The sequence below is a fragment of the Puma concolor genome, chromosome D2, assembly GCF_028749965.1.
Source record: "Puma concolor isolate L17-30 chromosome D2, mPumCon1.1.hap2, whole genome shotgun sequence".
In the NCBI taxonomy this organism is placed as follows: domain Eukaryota; kingdom Metazoa; phylum Chordata; class Mammalia; order Carnivora; family Felidae; genus Puma; species Puma concolor.
In genome coordinates this window covers 35885163-35910046 of record NC_141677.1, presented here as the reverse complement: position 1 = coordinate 35910046, position 24884 = coordinate 35885163, and the positions used below count along the sequence as shown (strand labels likewise).

The 24884-nt window shown below is 35.2% G+C and overlaps 1 protein-coding gene across 5 annotated transcripts in view; it reads right to left on the bottom strand.

The window, feature by feature from the left end:
* The window catches only part of ADK (adenosine kinase), a 524109-nt gene that overhangs the window by 155752 nt on the left and 343473 nt on the right, over positions 1–24884 (bottom strand). For all 5 annotated transcript variants that reach the window (XM_025917987.2, XM_086680037.1, XM_086680040.1 and 2 more), the window contains one exon: positions 22911–23081. In XM_025917987.2, coding sequence (XP_025773772.1) covers positions 22911–23081 — 171 coding nt within the window. The remainder of the gene's footprint in view (positions 1–22910; positions 23082–24884) is intronic.

Here is a 24884-nt window from a genome sequence, read left to right as displayed (position 1 = left end):
AGAATGTATTATGCCAAGTGAAATAAATCAGCCAAAGACAAATATCATATGATTTCACTCATGTGTGGAATTTAAGAAACAAAACAGATAAACATAGAGGAAGGGAAGGAAAAATAAGATAAAAAGAGAAGGAGGCAAACCATAAGAAGCTCTTAAATACAGAGAACAAACTCAGGGTGGCTGGAGGGGTGCTGGGTGGGGATGGGTTAAATGGGTGATGGACATTAAGGAGGGCACTTGTTGGGATGAGCACTGGGTGATATATGTAAGTGATGAATCACTAAATACTACTCCTGAAACCATTATTACACTTTATGCTACCTAATTTGAAGTTAAAAAAAAAAAAAAAGGTAAATCTTACCATTTCACTCCTTTGTTTAAAACCATACCCATTTCCCTCCTATCTAGATAAAAGTTGAAGTCCTGTTTAAAATTTATTTATTTACTTTGAGAGACAGAGACAGCACAAGTGAGGGAGGGGCAGAGAGAGGGAGAGAGAGAGAATTCCAAGTAGGCTCCATGCTGTCAGTGCAAAGCCCAATGCGGGGCTCGAACTCATGAACCATGATATCATGACCTGAGCCAAAACCAAGAGTTGGACACTTAACCTACTGAGCCACCCAGCTGCCCCAAAGTTAAAGGCCTTTAAATGGCTTCCACGACCCTGAATACTCTAGCACCCCATACAGTCTGACCTCATCTCGTACTACTTTCCCTTTCAAGCCACTCTCGTTTCACTGATTCCATTTGCCTGGAATGCTCTTCCCTCAGATATATGTCCTCCACATCTCTGCTCAAACATTACTTTTTCAGTGAGATGTGCTTTGATCATCCTACACGTATAAATATATGTTTTTAAATACATTTTTCGTGTCTAAAATAAAGGTTACTTAAAAAAAACAATACCACTACCCACCTAAAAAATTTAACAATATTTCCTTAGTAACAACAAATAATACAAATACTTCCCTCATTGTATTGTATGTTTGTGTGTTTTTTTCAGTTTGCTTCAATTGGAATCAGGACACAAAGTCTATGCCTTGTCATTGGTTGATATATGTTAGTTTTCTTATAACCTACACATTTTCTCTTTTAAAATGAGTTATTTGTCCTGTAGAATGTCTCTGTCTAAACTGTGTTGAATACATCTCTGTGTGGTCATTTAACATGCTTCTCTGCCTCTTATATTTACCATGGTAGTTAGAGTTGGTGAATTTATAGATCAAGGTTCAAGTCTGTTTTGGTTTTCCCAAGACTTACATAAGTGGTAGTATAATTTCATCAGAAGATGCATCATGACTGAATAGAATAGAATCTCTATGTATAAAGAAAGCATGCCATAAAGACTATTCACAAAATAGAGTAAAATTGTAATTTGCTATTTCAAAACAAGCTAAATGAGATTAAGAAAATTATATAAACCATAAAACAAAAATATTTTAGAATGATAAAAATGCAGAAATAAAGTAACAGAATTTAGGAAAGAATTACAATTAAAAAATTTTCAGAAATGAAGAGTAAACTAGAATGGACAGAATTAAATACAACAATTTTTGTCTTAACGGAAAAAGAAGACAAAAAGAGGAAATTTAAAAACAAAAATATATGAAGCACATAAAAACTGAGTTAAAGAAACAAATATTGAAGCAGGCAAAGAAGATCCAGCATGTGGATAAAAAGAGTGCCTGAAAAAAGAAAATTGAAGCCAAGAAAACAACAAATACCAAAAGCTACATTTTAAGAAAATATTCCTGGGGAAAAAAGATTTAGAACTATGTACTGAAAAAGTGTGCATACTATGTTCCTGAGAATTTAGATTATCTAGGCAAGTCTGACCCAATCACATTAGCCCCTTTATTTTTTATTTATTTATTTAAAAAAAATTTTTTTTTTTCAAAGTTTATTTTTGGGACAGAGAGAGACAGAGCATGAACGGGGGAGGGGCAGAGAGAGAGGGAGACACAGAATCGGAAACAGGCTCCAGGCTCCGAGCCATCAGCCCAGAGCCTGACGCGGGGCTCGAACTCACGGACCGCGAGATCGTGACCTGGCTGAAGTCGGACGCTTAACCGACTGCGCCACCCAGGCGCCCCAGCCCCTTTATTTTTTAAAAAGTTTATTTATTTTGAGAAACAGCAAGACAGCGAGAGAGCGAGAGAGCTAGAGAGCAAGGGAGGGGCAGAGAGAGAGGGAGAGAGAGAATCCCAAGCAGGCTCCATGCTCTCGGCACACAGTCCCATACAGGGCTTGATCCCATGAACTGTGAGATCATGACCTGACATGAAACCAAGAATCAGATGCTTAACCAACTGAGCCATCCAGGTGCCCTAGTAGTTCTATTTTAATTTTTTGAGGAACCTCCATACTTTTTTTCCAGAGTGGCTACACCAGTTTGCATTCCCACCAACAGTGCAAGAGGGTTCCTTTTTCTCTACATCTTTGCCAACACTTGTTTCTTGTGTTTTTGATTTATCTATTCCAACAGGTGTGAGGTGATATCTCATTGTAGTTTTGATTTGCATTTCTCTGATGATGAGTGATGTTGAGCATCTTTTCATGTGTCTGTTGGTCATCTGTATATCTTCTCTAGAGAAATGTCTATTCATGTCTTCTGCCCATTTATTAATCACATTATTTGTTTTCTTTTTTGGTTTTTGTATCAGTTCTTTCCATATTTTGGATATTAACCCCTTACTGGGTATGTCATTTGCAAATGTCTTCTCCCATTCCATAGGCTGCCTTTTAGTTTTGTTCATTGTGTCTTTTTCTATGCAGAAGATTTTTATTTTGATGTAGTCCCAACAGTTTTATTTTTGCTTTTGTTTCCCTTGCCACAGAAGACATATCTAGAACAATGTTGCCACAGCCAATGTCAAAGGAATTAATGCCTCTGTTCTTTTCTGGGATTTTTACAGTTTCGGATCTCCTATTTAGGTCTTTAATCCATTTTGAGTTTATTTTTGTATAAATGTGGTCACTTTCACTCTTGCATGTAGCTGTCCAGTTTCCCCAAAACCATTTGTTGAAGAGACTTTTTCCCATTGCATATTTTTGTATCCTTTACTGTAGATTAATTGACCATATAATTGTGGATTTATTTTGGGGCTTTCTATTCTGTTTCATTGATCTATGTGTCTATTTTTGTGTCAGTTCCATATTGTTTTGATTATTACAGCTTTGTAGTATATCTTGAAATTAGGGATTGTGATACCTCTAGTTTTGTCCTTTTTTTCTTTTTTCCAGTTTATTTATTTATTTTGAGAGAGAAAGAAAGTGCGAGTTGGGGAAGGGCAGAGAGAAGGAGAGAGACAGAGAGAGAATCCCAAGCAAGATCCACACTGTCAGCACAGAGTCCAACATTGGGCTCAAATCCACAAACCATGAGATCATGACCTGAGCCAAAGTCAGATGCTTAACTGACTGAGCCACCCAGGTGCCCCATTGTTCTTCTTTTTCAAGACTGCTTTGGCTATTTGGAGTCTTTTGTGGCTCCATACAAATTTTAGGATCATTTGTTCTAGTCCTATGAAAAATGTTGTTGGTAATCTGACAGGGATTGCATTAAGTCTGTAGATTGCTTTGGGTAGTATGAACATTTGAGCAATATTTGTTCTCCCAATCTATGAGTATGGAATATCCTTCCATTTCTTTGTGTCATCTTCAATTTCTTTCATCAATGTTTTATACTTTTCAGAGTCCAAGTCTTTCACCTCTTTGGTTAGGTTTATTCCTAGGTATTTTATTATTTCTGGTGCAATTATAAATGAGATTGTTTTCTTATTTCAATAAAGAAGCAATCTTGTAGCAATGAGCATCCCTAGCACCAAGGTTGTGGTCTCAAAATAAACTTTCTTAGAAATTTCTCAGTTTTCATTATTTCCCTCTGTCATTTCAAATTTTGTGTATTTGTACTTTATCTCATTTTTTATTGATTAGATCATATGATCCTGTACTCCCCTACCCCAGTTATAAAGCTTGTGCAAATAATAATCTATTCATCATACCCTTAATGTTGTATAATAAGGAATGTATCTGGTCCTTGTCCTAGGTTCCTGGCACAGAGCTTCAGAAATCCTTGGAATTTTCTGGCTGATAGGAGTGTCTTTCTTATAAAGTGACACATTGTGGGTCCATAGACAGCTTCAAGATTGGGTTGTAACTTTGGGTCCACCCATCCCCCAAAGATGGGGGACTTGAGACTGAATTAAATCACATGGCAAATGAGGTAATCAACCATACCTATATAATGAAACTGTCATAAAAATTCTGGGCACTGAAGCTTAGTGGAGCTTCCTGGTGGGCAAAATACATTGATGTGGTAAGAGGGTGCTAGGCCTGGAGTCTAAGGGGAGAGTCATGGAAGCTCTGCATCTAAAATCCTCCCATACCCTTCCCTAAGTACCTTTGCATTTAGCTATTCCTGGGTTGTATCTTTATAATAAAGCTGTAATTGTAGGTATGGTGCTTTCTTGGGTTCTGTGAGTCATCTAGGTTAATTATCAAACCTGAGAGGTTTTGGGAATCCCTGAACTCGTAGCCAAGTTGATCAGAAATGTAGGTGGCCGAAGTTCAGCTGGAGCCTTAAGTAAGGGCAGACTTAGAGAATTGAACCCTTAAACCTATACAGTCTGATGCTAAATCTGGGTAGTTACTGTCAGAATTCAACTGCCATCTACCCAGTTGCTGTGGAAACAAAACTAAGGTAAAGAGTAATGATCAAGGAAAAGCAAAGTATGCAAGTATACATTGCGCATGTTGTCACCCAGTGCTAGTGCCTAGAGGGCAAGAAAAATGTATGCATTTTTATCTTTAAAAATTTTATTTATTTTTTAATGTTTATTTTTGAGAGAGAGAAAGAGAAAGAGAGAGAGAGAGCAAGCAGGGGAGGGGCGGAGAGCCTGATGGGGGGATTGAACTCACGAAACGTGAGATCGTGACCCGAACCAAACTTGGACACTTAAGTGACTGAGCCACCCAGGCATCCTTATGCATTATTAAACTATAAAAATAATAGGGCTCAGTATTTTTCAGTTTTACTTTATACATATCTACAAAATATTTCTTCACACTGTTCCAAGAGTTATAAATTTTAGGGTTGTCATTCAAATTCAAGAGCCAACCAAATAGTCCATGTAATGTACAACTTTCTATCTTATGAAGGGAAAAGAAAAGTATGAGTCAGCAGTAAAGAGAACATTTGGTTTATTTAGGTACTGGTTAATTTGAATTTTGCATTATTATGTTACGTAGCATACATAAAACTATCAAAAACTAAGGTCAATATTTTATTCTGAAAATATTTTAACTGTTGTCAAATATAATATAAAGTAGTTATAAAGTTCACTTTGGTAAGATCAATCTTAGATCTAAGATTAAAAGTAGTGATTAAATAGGAATATAATTTTTTTTTTATTATTTTAGAGAGAGAGAGAATGCACACACAAGCACAGAAGGGCAGAGGGAGAGAAAGAAAGAATCTTAATCTTCAGAAAGAAAGAATCTTACGCTCAGCATGGGGCTTGATGCGGGGCTCAATCCCACAACCCTGGGATCATGACCTGAGCTGAAATCAAGAATTGGAAGTTCAACTGACTGAGCCACCCACCCAGGTGACCCTGGAGTATAAATATTTATTTATTTATTAAAAAAAAAATTTTTTTTAACATTTATTTATTTTTGAGACAGAGAGAGACAGAGCATGAACGGGGGAGGGGCAGAGAGAGAGGGAGACACAGAATCGGAAGCAGGCTCCAGGCTCTGAGCCATCAGCCCAGAGCCTGACGCGGGGCTCGAACTCACGGACCAAGAGATCATGACCTGAGCTGAAGTCGGACGCTCAACCAACTGAGCCACCCAGGCGCCCCCTAGAGTATAAATATTTATAAAGATAACTATTGTCTATAATTTGCAAAGATTCAAACTCTCCCTACAAAGGAAAAAATTCATTCACTCATTTACTAAATATTTAATAAATACATATTTGTTAGGCAGGAGGACTATAATGAAGAATGAAAATTTGTTGTGAAGGAACACATTCTTGTGTCAAAAAAACAATTAACATATTATTACTAAACAATGCAAATATTATAATGACAAACAAAATATTACAGATCACATTTTAAAAATGACTAGGTGAGCAGTAGTGGAGGGGGTAGAGAAGGAGGGGGAAGGTGTGAGTGAGGTAGTATTTATTTGAGAGAGTGTGTGTGCAGGGGAGGGACAGATAGAGGGAGAGGGAGAGAATTCTAAGACATGGGGCTCAATAACTGAACCGAGTTTCTTTCTTTCTTTCTTTCTTTCTTTCTTTCTTTCTTTCTTTCTTTCTTTCTTTCAAGATTTTATTTTTAAGTAATCGCTATACCCAATGAGGGGCTTGAACTCACAACCCCAAGATCAAGAGTCACATGCTTTAGTGACCGAGTCAGCCAGACGGTCCAATATATGAACTGAGTGTTAATGGATAAGTAGAAGTTTACCAGAGAGAATTGGAAAGGAGTGAGGATAATGACAAAAGGAGTGGCATATGAAAGGACATGAAGGGGCACTTAGATGGCTCAGTAGGTTAAGCACCCAACTTCAGCTCAGGTCATGATCACAAGGTTTGTGAGTTCCAGCCCTGCACCAGGCTCTCTCCTGTCAGCAAGGTGCCTGCTTCAGGTCCTCTGTCCCCCTTTCTCTCTGCCATTCCCCCACTCATGCTCTCTCTTTCTCTTTCTCTCTCTCAAAAATAAACAAACATTAAAAAAAACTGAAAGGACATGAAAACAAAAGTGACCACAGTGCATTCTGGAAAATAGTTAAATAGTACAGGAGAAAAGAGGAGCTTAAGGTATACAAATATAGATAAAGGGCCAGAAAATGAAACTAAACTGTATAATAGGGATTCATTCATATTCATTTAATGTTTTTAAACAAACAAGCAAAAATGAATGAATAAGTCTTTAAAGTCTGTACCTTAAAGGATGCTCACTTTTTAATTCTTGGATTATTTTTATGGTGCTAAAATGAATTGGCTAGTAGGGCTAAATCATACTAGTCTTAGCTCAGTTTAATTCTTGCAGCAACTAAAAATAATTTTTTTAAGTAAGCTTTGTGCCCAACATGGACCTGAACTCATAACCCTGAGATAAAGGGTCACATGCTCTACCGACTGAGCGAGCCAAGTGCCCCTTTGACATAAGACTAGAATTTTACCCTTTTAGTGAATTCTATTTGATGGCTAAGTCTTACAAACAGCTGATAACCAAACATTAAAATAACTACATGAGAAACAGGCATTCACATGCATTGCTATTGGGAATGAAAGCAGTTATAACTCTTTTGGAGAGCAATTTGGTAACATCTAACAAAACCACATATGCACTTACCCTTTGACCTAACAATCCCACTTGTAGGAATTTACCATGAAAAAATATCTCTAACAACATAAAAATATGAGTGCATAAAGTTATTCATTAAAGATTGCTTTTAACTGCGAGATACTGGAAATAACCTAAATGCCCACATAAAAGAGAGTGATTGAATAAACTCTGGTACATTCACACGATGAGGTACAATGCAGCTATTAAAAAAAGTGAGGAAGATCTCTCTGAGCTTTTATGGAATGATTTCCAAGATAAAATTAACAACAGCAAATAAAAGCTAAATGCAAAGAGAACCTGCAGTGTACTACATTTCATGTAACAAAAAAGGGATATGTGAAAATAAGAAAATATACATGTTGGCACTAATTTATGCTAAAAGAAATTCAGGATGTGAGCCAGAAACTAATTAAAAATTACCTACAGGACAGAGGGTAGGTGGGAAGAAACACAGTAGGAAGAATGAGAGAAGGAGGAAAGAAGCAGATGAGAAATGGGGTCTTGGGAAGTGACACTTATAAGTAAGCTTCTTTTGCATAGTTCTGGCATTTAAAACCATGTAAATGTTTCACATACTTAAAAAAAATTAAAGTAATTCAAAATGTTGGGGAATCTTAATAGAATGCAAATAGCAATAAATGATACAACTGTAATTAAATGACATAACCACCCTGAGGGACTGTGGAAAAAAAAAAAGAACTAATCTAAGTCACCTCAAAAAAAAGTATTGAGTAATGAAAGCTAAAGACAAGAAGACTTTACACAAATAGTAATATCTAGTTCATAAATCTCTTTTGCATAGCAAGCATTAGATATCCATTATGGCATGAGAAATTAGTCCAAAATTTAGTGGCTTAAAACAACAAACACTTATCGCATAGATTCTATAGATAAGGAATCCAGGGCTGGCTTAGCTAGGTGCCTCTATTTTTTTTTTTAAGTTTATTTTATTTATTTTAAGAAAGAGAGAGCACTAGTTGGGGAGGAGCAGAGAGAGAGAGAGAGAGAGAGAGAGAATGAGAGAGGAAGAGAGAGAATCCCAAGCTGGCTAGGCACTGTCAGTGCAGAGCCCCATATGGGGTTGGATCTCAAGAACTATCAGATCATGACCTGAGCCAAAATCCAGAGTTGGACTCTCAACTGAATGAGCCACCCCGGCGCCCTGCTAGGTGTCTCTTAATCATGGTCTTTCCAAAGGCTGCAACCACAATATAGGCCAGGGCTGCAGTTATCTCATGTTTAAGGGAGCTCATTCATATGGCTGTTGGTAGCCCTCGGGCCCTCCCTGGCTACTGACCAGAGTTCCTTGCTATGTGAGTCTCTCTTTAGGGTTACTCAAAACATGGCAGCTTGCTTTAACCAAAGTGAGGGCTCCCAGGGAGAGAACAAGAGAGGGAAAGTGAGACAGAAATCACAGTACTTTTGTAATGTAATTTTGGAAATGACTTTTATTACTTTGGTCATAGTCAATTTGTTACAAGTCACTATACCCAGCTCCGCAGTCAAGGAGAGGGGACTACATAAGATAGTGAATACTAGGAGGAAGGAAGGGAATCAATGAGGGACATTTTATAGACTGCCTATCAGTCTGTCTTCTAGCCCACAATTCATATCCCTCCTACCTGCAAATAATGCTCACCTTCTCCTAAGGGTGGGTTTGCAATTCTGAAACTACTTTATATATACTTTAGATGTGAGCAAATAAGTCATTAAATTGCAGATAATGAAAGCCAGGTTTCTTACTGAAGAAAGGAAATATGAATAAGGAAAAAAGGAAGGTTAGCTTTAACCCTGTGGTGTTGGATTGCAATCTGAGATATTATTACGGTGTCATGTTTTTTATTATAAATTTATTTATTTATTTTGAGAGAGAGAGAGAGAGCGCACATGAGCAGGAGAGGGACAGAGAGAAAGGGAGATAGAGAATCCTAAGCAGGGTCTGGGCTGTCAGGGTGAAGTCCAACACAGGACTCAATCTCACTAATTGTGAGACTACAACCTGAGCTGAAATCAAGAGTCAGGTGCTTAACTGACAGCCACTCAGGAGCCCCTGATGTCACATTTTTAAATATACATAGAGATACAGGCAGATAGGCAGATAGGATGACGCCAGGGTTAAGACAAAGAAAATATAAGATGAACTTGGAACAACTTGTGGCACCAGAAAGTAGAGTGCTCAAAATTAATGAGGGCACATCAAAAGAACAAAGGAGCCAACATGAAGAAGCTCCGGATGACCAAAGTCAGGACAATTGGAAAAACAACATAATGACTGCAATGGATTGGAACTCATGGAATAAAATAAATATCCATAAATTATACTGAAGAAAAGAAGTTAATAAATTAATACTTGGAGGAGAAGATGAAGCACAAAAAAATTACCTTACATGAAAAAAAATCATCATTTGGCAAATACCACAATAATTACTGGAAGCAAGAACCATCAAATAGATGCTAAAAGTAGTGAGTGAAAATATAATGAAAGAACAAAATATTTACATAGTCTCTTGTATTTCTCCACCAGATACTTACTAGTTAAATTACAAAAGGAAAAATAGTAACTTTAAAGTGCATAAACTGGGTCAATATCTCTTTTTTTTTTTCCAACGTTTATTTATTTTTGGGACAGAGAGAGACAGAGCATGAACGGGCGAGGGGCAGAGAGAGAGGGAGACACAGAATCGGAAACAGGCTCCAGGCTCTGAGCCATCAGCCCAGAGCCCGACGCGGGGCTCGAACTCACGGACCGCGAGATCGTGACCTGGCTGAAGTCGGACGCTTAACCGACTGCGCCACCCAGGCGCCCCTGGGTCAATATCTCTTTAACCAAGTGATCAAAATTAATATGACCAGTAATGAGAAATGTTGAAATCTTGATATACAGTATGCAAAAAGACAAAACAGCATTTCTGAGGTATTCTAGCCAAAATTTTCATTAATTAGAGGAACTATTAGCCTATCCTACACTGAAGGACATCCTACAAAATAACAGGCCAGTACTCTTCAAAAGAGTCACATTCCTAAAAGTCAAAGAAAAACCGAGAAGTTGTTCCAGATTAAAGAGACTACGGAAACATGAAAACTGAATGCAATGTAGGAACCTAGCTTGGGTGTGAATCAGACAAAAGACATTAGGAATTTTCCAAAGGTGAAGATTTTACATAACCATTACAGAATCATCAAAGTTCAGAAATAACTGTTGATAAAACACTACTACTAATCTACAGAACCTATTTAAATTTTGCTAATTAGGCTCCTAATGTCAAAGAAGAAAGGCACAGAAAAAATTCAAGCTGAGCCAAAAACCAGATTTTCTGAATAAAGTCCAGTGTTCCTTCCACTGTCATATAAATTTAGTTGTTTGTTAAATTTTTAAAAATATTTTTTAAGTTTATTTATTTATTTGAGAGAGACAGAGACAGCACAGATGGGGGAGAGGCAGAGGGAGAGAGAAAGAATCACAAGCAAGCTCTGTGCTGCTAGTGCAGAGCCCAACACAGGGCTCGAACCCATGAAACCACGAGATCATGACCTGAGCCGAAACCAAGAGTCAGATAGGTTAACTGACTGAGCCACCCAGGCATCCCTAAATCTACAGTTTTTACGTACAGGGATACGTCGATTTTATTTAATAATTTTAATATGACATTTAAAATGTATTAAATAAGAACTTTAAATAGTAACTCATTACTTTTATATCATGTCATACTAGATAGGTAATATTATAAGAGTCACAAATTTGTAGTACAGTAACTGAAACAAGCAAATAAAAAGATTAATTGAAATACTAAGTAACATGGTATGTATGGCATTATTGCATAAAATATGATTGTCTCCAAAGCAATTCAAGCTATCTCAAGTTATTGGGCTTTTTTATCAATAATGGATGGTAGTCTGGGAAGGATTTAAAAACCTTCCTCTTTGGATAGGCAATGTAGTTGGTAAGGGAGGGAGAGAAAGAGGGTAAGAAAGGAAGGATATATCAGTGGGGATCCAAACAGAAAAGGAGTAAAGGAGTTAAGTAGAAAGGAAGGAAGAGAGAAGCAAATCACATAGTTACATAGCCTTTGGCTCTTTCTGAATCCTTCCCATAGCACATCTTTACAACATACCACTGATGTTAGGAACCTCCCTTGTGCTACAGTGAATCTCATTTTTTTTTTTCCAGACCAGATATATTTATTAGAAAGACCCAAAGGAGAAAGTCAAATCCAGAAGCTAAATAGCAATCTTATGGTGCCATACCCTTGTCTTAATTGAAACTTCATTATCCTTAGCAGGAAATGTAAATATGTCAGAATTTTATAAGAGCACCCTAAGTATTTATTTATTTATTTTAATGTTTATTTATTTTTGAGAGAGAGAGTGCACACAAGCAGGGGAAGGGCAGAGAGAGGGGGTACAGAGGATCCAAAGTGGCTCTGTGCTGACAGCAGGAAGCCTGATGTGAGGGTCAAACTCACACACTGTGAGATCATGACCTGAGCTGAAGTTGGACGCTCTTTCCACCTTCCTTAACTGATCTTTTGTTTTTTTTAAACATTTACTTTTTACATTAAAAAAAATTTGTATTAAACTTATTCATTTATTTTGAGAGAGACAGAGACAGCACAAGTGGGAGAGGGACAGAGAGAGAAGGAGAGAGAGGGAATCCCAAGCAGGCTCCCTGCTGCCAGAGCAGAGCCCGATGGGGGTCTTTTTTTTTTTTTTTTTTTTTTTTAATTTTTTTTTCAACGTTTATTTATTTTTGGGACAGAGAGAGACAGAGCATGAACGGGGGAGGGGCAGAGAGAGAGGGAGACACAGAATCGGAAACAGGCTCCAGGCTCCGAGCCATCAGCCCAGAGCCTGACGCGGGGCTCGAACTCACGGACCGCGAGATCGTGACCTGGCTGAAGTCGGACGCCTAACCGACTGCGCCACCCAGGCGCCCCCCGATGGGGGTCTTGAATGCACGAAACCTTGAGATCATGACCTGAGCTGAAACCAAGAGTGGGACACTTAATGGACTCAGCCAACCAGGTGCCCCTTGACTGATCTTATAATAACCTTAGATTTTGTCTATATCAAAGGCTCCTCTCACTGCTTATAGCAAAGAAAGAGGAATTGAAAGATCTGTATGAACAGTCTCAAGAAGGTAATGACCATTTTTTCTTGAAAGAAACAAGGCAATTCTTCAACAAGGAATAATTATACTTTTAGATACAGTCCTATTACCCACATACATGATGGGAATACCTTGATATGAGGAAAAGAAAAACCCGTCTCTTCTGTCAGAATATGGATCCAGTGACAGGCTGGCTCTCTGGAAATGTTTGGAAATCATGTATCTTAAGGACTTCAATTTGACAAAAAGATATAAAAATTTTAAAAAATCCTCTTAGAATAAAATATGCATAGACTGAAGAGACACAGAACTTCCAAAAATTAAAAATAATACCTTTACAAAGAACAGAAGTTTTCCTATACAAAGAAATCATCTGAATGAAGATATATTCATGTATACCACTTACCATATGTGGCACCTCTAATTTATATTTATACAGATTTTCATATTGAAATAGCAAATAAGTTCCATTTTACAGATATACAAAACCTGACAAAATACTTCAGATAAGATAGAGTTAATCAAAGTTTATTTATACTTAAAAGCACCATTGGTTTCAAATGATTTTTGTCATTAAAAAAAAAATCAATGGCTATTAAAATGGATTTAACCATGTAAACAATAAATACCAATAAAATCACCTCCCTGCCCCCACCCTTCAATAGGTAGACAGAGAAGAAAAACCTAACTTATTCCATCTGGTTTGGTAAAAAGATTATAAGGGTTTATATATAAGGCGATGCAGCCATTATTCAGGTTTAGAAAACATGGATTCAAATACCTAAAGCCAATTTTACATTTCCTTAAAAATGTCCTGATGTATTCTTGCAAATAGCATTCCTGTGTTCGGCTGCATATCACTGTGCTAAACATGATTGAAGAGCTACTCAGCAATAACAAACAACCACATCAACAAACTGTGGAATTTCATTCACTGTTTTTGTAACTCACTCATTGACAAAATAGATACATTTTTAAAAAGTTAAATCATCACTCAGGAAAGCATAATTTCAGTTTTGCTGATCTATACTAGAGATTTTTAATATAGTGAATCCTCTCTGTAGGGTCAAGAGGTTTAAAATAGATCTCCCTGCAAGATAATGTACAATATGGGCATACTGCCAACAAAATGATGAAACAGGTAGCAAATGACCTTTAAATAGAAATCATCTGTGAGATTCAAAACACTAGGTATGTGAGGGAGTTTTATCTAAAACATTATCATCCTTAATCTGTCTGAAATAATTAAACTGAAATCTTCTGCCCAATTTTCAAGCTGTATTTTATTATTTAAACTATCTTAAAGTGTATTCTATGGGTGATGTGACGTTTTACTGTGGAATTAAGTGTTAATTATTGACAAAGCAGTTATTATCATGAGATAACTGACCTTATTTGAGAGTTAAGCATCCTGAGGCAAAGTTGAGTGTACTTAATCCTGGCAGGTTAATTATCTAGTGATTATGGAGCCTTGAAAGGTATTACTCCTAAGAACCATTTGCAAAATGACACTATTCAAAAAAACTTCTTAATTTAATAAAAATGAAAAACAAGAAGAATAATCAAATTCTTTAGTCATGTATTGCTAGATAATGACCACAAAGCAGCTAGCATTAGCAGGCATCAATGGATATAATTACCTGCATGTAAAATGTCCTTTATTGAGCTGATGACACATGATTCCAGCTAACAAATGGTTGTTGCTGACGGGAAGTATTTTAAACTTTGAGGATGTCAGAAACAAATTAAAAATACAATGTCATATTTAAAGGCCTTATATACTAGAGTAGTTTCAAAACTACCCTAAGAAAAAATTGCCAAATTCAGATGTGAGGTTTAAAAGTACAACATGCACTGTAACAGGACACCAAAAATTTTGAGGTAACAGAGAAATTTGATTCTGTGCATTTCTGAATCTGTTAAAAGTAAGCCATGCAAATCAAAATCACAAAAAGATGCTACTTCACATCCATTAAGATGGCTACTGTCAAAAAAAGGGGAAATAAATGTTAGTAAGGATATAGAGAAATTGTTAACTACCGAGTTTTGCTGGAGGGAATATAAATAGTGCAGCTGCTATGGAAAACCATTTGATGGTTCCTCAAAAAGTTAAACATAAAATTGTTATCAGACAATCCAGCAAATTCCCCTTCTAGGTATAGAATAAAGGTCCTGAAAACAGGTATTCAAACAGATACTTGTACCGTTCATAGCAGCATTATTCACAAAAATCAAAAGGCAAAACCAAATTGAATGTCCATCAACAGATGACTAAATAAAGACAAAACTCTGATACATGGATAAACCTTGAAAACATTACGTTAAGCAAAATAAGTCATACACAGACAACTATTTCGTGATCCTACTTAGATGAGGAAATTAGAATAGGCAAATTCATAGAATAGTGGTAATTAGAGATGTGGAGAGTTATTGTTTAATGTGTATACAGCTTCTGTTTGGATGATGGAAAGGTTCTGTAAATGGACAGTGGTGATGGCTGCACAATATTGAGGGCTTATTTAATGCCATTGAATTGTGCACTTAAAAATGGTAAATTTTCTGTTGTTTTTTTTACCACATTGAAAGAAAAAATAGAAAAAAAGTAAATTATATCACTTAATAATTATACTTTGTTTTTAACACATTAATGCAGCAATGTTATTCCTGTGGACACTTCTATTTTGTATCTGGATTTGCCCAACCAAATATTTGCAAATATTCCTTGGAGAAGAATATTGTTTTCCCTGGGCAAATCTGAGAAAAGAAATAGTGGGGATGAGAAATGAGAAAAGTCTAGCTTGAAAGGTACTATAGTTGAGTCTGTGAAATGAATAATGAAAAAGAATAACTATTTAAAATACGGTAGGCATTTTATTTTAGATTCAGAACAAAGACTTTGCTGGTTAGAATAAATTAGGTCAGTTTTACTGAATATTAGAATGTGTGAGAAAATGAATCCTTAGTTGTTGTTTTTTTTTTTAATTTTAAGCTGTAAGAAAAAATTTAAAGGATCCTTTAGTATTTCCACACAAATCTGTCACTTTAAAATGAGGAAATTAAAGGAATAGTAGTTGCCTAATAAATCAGCAAATTGATTATATTAAGAAAAAATCTAAGCATTTTATTAACATATAAATATATATCATTTGCTAATATTTAAAGTGGGGTCAAAATTTTGAGTGTGTGTCTGCTGATATTCTAGAGTCTTTCTTATAGAACCAGATCCATAATTCATAGTTTATGATTTCAGTTTCAGTTCTTTAAAGCAGAATGAAAACTCATAGACATTTATCAAGCCATTCCTGAGTGTAGATATTTATAGCTTTTGCTTCTTTTAATATTTTATCATTTTCATGCCCACATCTAATTCAAGAGCAACTTTTAATTCATTAAGCTAATTCTTATTCTATTTGCATTCTCATTTTGTGAGATTATATAATAATTAATTATATGATGAAGATAAACTGCATTAAAAAGGTTTAGGAACAAATAAAGTGAGTCCTGGTAAACAAAGAAGTTTGTGGGGAAAGAAGTAAGGTGGTATACCAGAGAATAGCCTAATATCCACGAATAATCCCTCATTTACTTGGAACTACTTGTTAAGTTTTGTTTTGTTTTTTTGTTTTCATAGACTACTTGTTAAGTTTTATCAAAAGAATGAGGATTGCATGTTATCTAAGCAAGTTAGTTAAGTAAAACTTAATTAAGAGAGGAATAGGATCAACAGTCCTAGTAACACTACCAGTGCCACATAACAAAAATGGAGTAATCTCTATGAGTAAACCTGAAACCGTACATGCATTAGAAAATCAGCCACAGATTGTGTAGATGAAATGGTTTTTGTGTAAAACACTTTTAATTTTAAAGCATTATTTAATGGTGGTGTATGATAATATTTAATAGTCTGTCAGGATTAAAATGCAGGACTATCAAGTACTCCTCCTTTGGCTTGATAATACTATTGAAATATAAGGAAATCTTTCATGGAAATAATAGAAATTTGATACATAGTTAAAAAAATAAGTTGATATTTATTCATTTTAACATTGGTTCTTTGGAGTGACTTTTATTTGAGTGACTCTAGATTAATTTTTCCTATTTTCAAACTTCTATAAATGGAATCACACAGTATACATTCTTTTAAAATAGCTTTATGAGATATAATTGTCATTTAATAATCTGTACAAACAAAAAGTTAATAATTAGGTAAGTGTTGACACATATATCAAGTCCTGAAACTATAACTACAATCAAGATAATGAACACATCCATTATTTCCAACAGTTTCCTCACATCCATTTGTGATCTTTGCCTCACAGTACATCTCTATCCCTAGCAACCATGGATCTACTCTGTCACTACAAATTACTTTGAATTTTCTAGAATTTAATTTAGATTGAATCATATATAGTGTACTTTTGTCTGGCATCTCCTCTTTCACTCAGCATATATATTTTGAGATTTATCCATGTTGGTGCATGTATAAATAATTCACCTCTAATGGTGAGTAGTATTTTACAGTATGGATAGATAATAATTTGTTTATCCAGTCACCAGCTGATGGACATTTGGGTTGTTTCCTGACTTTGGGTATTACAGATAAAATGGCTATAAGCATTTGCGTACGTCTTCTTTTTCTTTTAATTTTTAATGTTTATTTTTGACAGACAGACAGACAAAGTGTGAGTAGGAGAGGAGCAGAGAGAGGGAGGCATAGAATTTGAAGCAGGCTCCAGACTTTGAGCTGTCAGCACAGAGCCTGACGCAGGGCTCCAAGTCACAAACCGTGACATCGTGACCTGAGTCAGATGTCCAACCGACTGAGCCACCCAGTCTCCCCTGTGTATTCTTTATATGAACATATCCTTTCATTTCTCTTGGCCAAATACCTATGAGTGGAATAGCTAGGTCATATAGTGGCCTGGAAATTCTCTCCAAGCAGTAAGCTTAAGTAATCATAGGGATCACCTCATTTATTTCTGGTCTCACAAGGATCAATGTGAAGAGAGAACCTTGGTGGACAAGGCATTTAAAAATTTTTAATATTAAAGTTATCAGAAAAGCTTTAAAGCATCATTAATAGTGTATAACCTTCTGAAAATGAGAGCCAAGCGTGTTTTGTTTTTGCTGTTGACGTTTTTTTTTTTACTTACTCAAGAACTAGAACTTATTTATTTATTTTTATTATTTTTTTTAATATACATCCAAGTTAGTTAGCATATAGTGCAATCATAATTTCAGGAGTAGAATCCAGTGATTCATCCCCTTTGAATAACACCAAGTGCTCATCCCAACAAGTGTCTTCCTTAATGTCCCTTACCCATTTAGCCCATCCCCCCACAGCCACTCCAGCAACCCTCAGATTGTTCTCTGTATTTAAGAGTGTCTTATGTTTTGTCCCCCCTCCGTGTTTTTATATTATTTTTGCTTCCCTTCCCTTATGTTCACCTGTTTTGTACCTTAAATTCACATATGAGTGAACTCATATGATATTTGTCTTTCTCTGACTAATTTCGGTTAGCATAATACATTCTAGTTATATCCACATTGTTGCAAACAGCAAGATTTCATTCTTTTGATTGCCACTAACAGTTGACATTTTGAAAATTTACAGTAAGCACAGATTTGATTGTTGTTTCTGGGGTAAGAGGGAGAAAGATAAAACAAACCTACTTGCATGCCCTGAGAAATCTATTTTACACTTCATTGCATTTTGTCCTGGGGCGCCTCGATGGTTCAGTCAGTTAAACTTTCGACTTTGGCTCAGATCAAGATCTTGCGGTTCATGAGTTCAAGCCTGCATCAGGCTCTGCACAGACAGCGTGGAGCCTGCTTTGGATCCTTTCTCTCCCCCTGCCCCTCCCCCCACCTCTCAAAAATAAACATTAAAAAGAAATAGAAATACAATGTCCCTTTTTCCCCCTGGAAACTTAAAGATAATTTATTACTAAAGTATTCAAGGAGAAAAATGAAGATGAGATTAAAGGAAAAAAACAAACAATGCCACACTTGTTTTTTATAATCAAATATGGAATCTTATCCTTATTAACTTTCATCACTCAACTGGTATCTCCAGTTTATTAAAGTTTTCAAAAGTCTCATTTTGACATTCAACTTACTTGATATTTGTTAAAGTATTGCATTATCTGCATTCTCTGCATTTGCATTCTCTGCAAATACAGCTTTATCTGAATAGTTGATAGCTGAGCAAAGCTCAGAGTAAACACTGAAGTGTATCACCAGAAATCTATTTATTTATCAGCAGACTTTTTGAGATTGGTTCAAGAAAACACCAAATATGTCTAATTGCCTCATATCCAATATTTATTTTCCTCGGTGGCTCAGTTGCTTAAGCATTTCGGCTCAGGTCGTGATCTCATGGTTTGTGAGTTTGAGCCCCGCATCAGGCTCTCTGCTGTCAGTGCAGAGCCTGCTGCAGATACTCTGTCTTCCTCTCTCTGCTCCTCCCCTGTGCACATGCATACACTCTCTCTCTCAAAAATAAACATAAAAAAAAAGTAAAAATTTATCCAGACACGATTTGTAGCTTGTCATTTTACAACTTCCTCTTCTAGGTAGGGAAAAATGATTCTTTTAATAATCTATACTATATATAGATTATAACAGTATAATGTCTCTACTAGTCTATAAGTCCTAGTCTAACTTTACTAGTTGGTAGCATTAATTATTTAAACAAGGTGGGAAAATATATGTAAGATAAAATTTCACCATTCTATTTTAAGTGTTCAATTCAGTGACCTTAAGTACATTCATAATGCTGTGCAACCATTACCATTTATCCATTTCCAGACCTTTTTTGTTATTTCACATAGAAGCTTTGCAACCATTAAAAATAACTCCCGTGGGGTGCCTTGATGGCTTAGTCGGTTGAGTGTCCAACTTCAGCTCGGTTGTGATCTCACGGTTCGTGAGTTCAAGCCCCGCGTCGGGCTCTGTGCTGACAGCTAGGAGCCTGGAGCCTGCTTTGGATTCTGTCTCTCTCTCTCTCTCTCTCTCTCTCTTGCTCTCTGCCCCTCCCCTGCTTGCACTCTGTTTCCCTCTCTCTCTAAAAAATAAACATTAAAAAAATTAAAAAAAAACCCTCCCAATTCCCCCTTTTCTTCAGTGCCTGGCAACCAATGTTCTACTGTCTCTAGAATTTGACTAAGTACCTCATATAAGTGGAGTCTTTATAGGAAAATCCAGTTGTCTGTGTATGGCTTATTTCCCTTGACATAACATTTTCAAGATCTATTCATGTTGTATCGTATCAGAGTTTCATTTCTTTTTAAGGCTGAATAGTATTCCATTTTATGTATATACCAAATTTTATCTATTCATTTGTTGAGGGACTTTCTGTTTGTTTCCAACTTTTGGCTATTGAGAATAACACTGCCATAAATATTGACATACAAGTACTTGAATCCTTGCTTTCAGGACTTCTGGGTATATACCTATCGGTGGAACTGCTGGATCATATGGTAGTAATTCTATGTTTAACATTTTGAGGAACCACCCAATTGTTTTCCGCAGCAGCAGCAGCAGCAGCAGCAGCAGCAGCAGCAGCAGCAGCATTTTACATTCCATTCAGTAATGCAAAAGGGTTCCATTTTCTCCACCTCCTTGGCAATATTTTTTTCCTCTCCATATATTTGAAAATAACCATCCTAATGTGTATCAAGTGGTATCCCATTTTGGTTTTCTCTAATGACTAGTGATGGTGAGTATCTTTTCATGTGCTTAATTAGCCATGTGTATATCTTCTCTGGAGAAGTGTTTATTTAAGTCCTTTGACAATTTATGAATTGAGTTGTTTCCTTGTTGTTGAGATATATATTCTGGATGTTAATCCCTTACCAGATATATCATTGCAAATATTTCCTCTCATTCCATGGGCTTTCACTTTGTTAAAATTTTTTTCAAGTTTTTATTTAAATTCCAGTTAGTTAACATACAGTGTAATATAATATTAGTTTCATGTGTACATTATAGTGATTCAGCACTTCAAAGTGGCCTCATAGAATGAATTTGGAAGTCGTCTTTCCTTTTCCATTTTTTAGAATAGTTTGAGAAGAATAGGTATTAACTCTTCTTTAAGTATTTGGTGGAATTTGCCCGTGAAGCCATCTGGCCCTGGATTTTTGTTTTTTGGTTATTTATTTATTTATTTATTTATTTATTTATTTATTTATTTTTATTACTGATGCAATTTCTTTGCTGGTTACCAGTCTGTTCAAGTTTTCTCTTTCTTCCTGTTTCAGTTTTGGTAGTTTATACATTTCCAGGAATTTATCCATTTCTTGCAGGTTGTCCAATTATTATTGGCATATAGTTTTTCATCATACTCTAATTTTTTGTATTTCTGTGGTATTGGTTGTTATTTCTCCTCTGTCATCTGTGATTTTATTTATTTGGGTCCTTCTTATTTTCTTTTTGATAAGTCTGGCTAGAGGTTTATCAATTTTAGTTATTTTTTCAAAGAACCAGATCGTTGATCTGTTCTATTATTATTTTTTTTTAGTTTCTGTATCATTTATTTCTGCTCTAATCTTTATTATTTCCTTTCTTTTGCTGGCTTTGGGCTTCACTTTCTTGATACTGTCCTTTGATGCACAAAAGTTTTTAATTTTGATGAAGTCCAATTATTTTGTCTTGTTCTTGCTGTGCATTTGGAGACTTTTCTTTTTTTAAGTGAAGGCCATTTTGATATCATCAGCATTTTCTGCAAACCTAATAATCTTGGGCCTCTGTTCTTTTCTATTCTTCTATGTCTATGCCAAACGTTTGGCATTGTTCTCTGGTTCTATAAATGCTTTCCATCTTTTTTACACGTGTTTAACAAATGTGAGCTCTTATTAAAGAATTTTCTGTGCTCTGCAATGTTTGTTTTTAAGGCTCCTCCCCATTTTCTTCCTAATTATGGTCACTTGATATTATAAAATCAGAGCTGAATTTTTGATGGTATTCAATCATCTCAGGTTGTCTTTGATTCTAAAATCTCATTCTTTGCAATGATATTTATTTTTTTAAAAAGTTTAAGAAATTTTTCTTCTTAAAATACAGAGCATATATTTAAATATTGCCAGTCTCATCTTTTCTGACTACAAAGAACTCTGAGTTCAAATATCAATTTCTCCCAAGGATTCTCAACCATACTGATGACCAATTCTTCCATGTTAATTTAAAAGGCCAGATTAACACTTTTCCTAATTACTTCCTTTAATCCTTCAGAAAATAAAATCAGCCATAAAGGAAATGTGAAATGTAGATTTTAACCAAGTGAAACTTCTAGCAGATACACAGTTCAAGGCTATTACCACTATTTCTTGCCATTATATCAGTTTGTGAATCATCGAGAATGTAGTAGTTCCCTTCAAAGTGTCTTTGAAGATATTCACACCATATTATTTTCTGTAAACCACTAAGGGGATCTCATAAAATATTTCCACATCAAATTTATTTTATTATACACAGACAACAGTTATCTTATTTAGGTACAAAATCAGTGAATATAATCAAACTACATTACAACTATACAATTCAAATCCAAATGGACTAGTTAGTACAACATGTTCACTTTACACGTAAAAACCTGAGGTTCGTGAAAGTTAAGTGATACTGCCCAGGTCACAAGAAGATATACTGAAGGTCTCTCTCTCTCTCTTTTTTCCCCCCTGTTTTATGGATGTTTAAAGTCTACAGGTTAAACAAAATCTGTAAGTACTAAATGAGCAAAAAAACCCATTTTCTACTAATTTAGAATGAAAGAAAGTATAATTTTAGTAAACAAAAGAGCTGTAAAAGTTTAAATTAAACCCCATTTTATCACCTTCAAATACAACATACAAATATTAGCAAAAATAATATTATTAATAAAAAATTTAATACAAATTATACCAACATTTACCCATAATCTATTAAATAGACTCACACGTTGAATAAATACTTAAATTCATAAAATATTAATTCTAGGCCAAATGCCCCTTACCTTAATCCATGAAAATTTCAGAGGAAAACATTATTTTACTGGTCAGAAACAAGTAAGTTGATGACCGAAAGGAGTGATGAAAATGATTTTTATCTGGATTGTGGTCATGGCTACATGTCAGGCATGCATTTTCAAAAGCTCATACAAATGTAGAGTAAAATTTAATTTTACTATATGTAAATTATAAACCTCAATAATCTAACCCATTAAGAGACAATTTTTTATTATGATAGAAATTAATATGTACCAGAGGAAATACTAAAAATCCTGAATTACAAACTCAAGACATTTTGTTGTGCAATTTTCAATTCTATTTATGCAAATATTTCAGTTTTTATTGATATATTTCTAAACTTATACGCAAACCAAAAAGAGAAAAAAAAGAGAAAAAAACCACCCGCACAAAAACCCCGAAAAACCACCAGGTACTTCTTTTTTTTAAAAAGTAACTCACCGTCTCATTTCCAAAAAGTATGTCAACGTAAGGCATAACTTTCATCAATGATTCCTTGTAGAACTGACTAATAAATGGTGCAGACAGATTCAAAGTAAAAATTCTGTTGTTTTCAGAAGCATGGTTAGCCACTTTTAATACCGACTCTGGGGAAACTGTAAGAAAAAAGCCCTGGATAAAGAAAAAAAGGAGGGGAAATTGAAAATGTCATCTCCAGAGTCATTCTCAGTCAGAATAATAGAAATCTATAAAAAATGCAAAAGTCTACATAATACAAACTTTAAACTGCAGTTATAAAATGCAAGGCAGAAAACAGCAACATCTGATTAGAAGAAAAAAAGCTATCATATGAGTACAATATGCTTAATATGTGCCATTATGTCAGAGTATAACACATAACTTATTTCATACTAGATTTGTATACTAAATATGGAAAGAATCCTGGGAATCCACATAAGAAAAAAATATTTCAAAGCCCTTATTCAATATAATAATTACATTTAAAATAGAAAAACAGTAATGAAGGCAGATTGGATCCTTGTAGCTTCTTAGAAACAGTTTGGATTCTTATAAGTGACATTATATTTATTAAAAAATAAAATTAGTTTCCTAAGATCATAGCTTGTTAGCTTATGAAACACCTACAGGGTTTTTTTTTAGGAAGATTCTGAATTAGAATTTTCAAGTAATGAGAAAATAATTCAGTAATAACAGAAAAATATTTTAATTAAAAAACATAGTCATGCTTTCTACATAAAAGAAAGTATAAGCACAGACATGGATGCTTACATAGGAAATTGGTTTGAATGATGCACAAGTGAGTGAAGGAATACACAAAAAGCAACAGACGATAAAGTCGGAAAGGCCAGCTGAGTTAAGAACACAAAAGGCCTTCAGTGGCAGGTCAGGAGCCTATTAGATGGCATGGGGACAGATGATGGGTAATGATGTCTTCCTTGAAAGAAAGGAATAACAAGCCTGTACAAAAATTTAAAGGAAAGTTAATCTGGACAGCAACAGTTAAGACAAACAGAAAATCGTAAAGGAGAGAACAAGAGGAAGGCAAATGAGGTCAGCAGAAGTGATGACAGAGAAATCCAACAAGGAAAATTTCAAGAAGATACTTTAAGGTAGCCAAAGCTATCAGTGGGTAGAGAAAGAAAGTATGAGCAAAAGTCGCTGGATTTGATGATTAAGTGCTTATGGTGTAAAGGTTAAAAAAAAAAAAAGCTATTAAAGAAAGAATGATAAGAAAGCAGGGGTTAAGGCTATAAATTATTTTGGATGGTTTATCAATGAAAAATAATAGAATCATCTGAAACACAGGCAAAATAGGTAAGCAAAATTAATGTCCTCCAGGACAGCTTATATTTGATGGTACTTAGATTCAAAGGACCAGAGATAATATCCCTAGTTTGAATAGGTAATAGAAAAGAAAAAAGCAGAAAGACATTTTAGTGGGGGGAAGAAGACTGGAAGAGTTGCTCTTAAGAATAGGGAAAGTTTGAGCATTTTTGCTCTTCAACAAGAAGGATCTATGGGAGAAACAGAAGAATGAAGAAGCAAGATAGGGAGGATGATTAGAAGGAACAAGAAACCAGAGGAAGTAAGGGCAATGGGAACAAGAAGGAAAGAAGAGCTAGCTTGTAAATGGAAGAAATAACCTTGAAAATGTAACGGAAACTTCTTTTAAAATTACAAAAAGGCTACTGAAATACTCAACTACAACTGAAGGACTAACCATTTCCATCGTGCAAACTTACAAAAAGGCTACTGAAATACTCAACTACAACTGAAGGACTAACCATTTCCATCATGCAAACTTTAAATACTTTAAAAAGAAAAAAACTCTTTTCTATTATATAAAAATTAGAATTTTAAAAGAATATTAAAAAATTAATTTTGAGGCAGGAGTCATGTATACTTGAATTTGAAGGGTTTATTGCCCTGATAAACTCAGAGGTATTGAGAGAA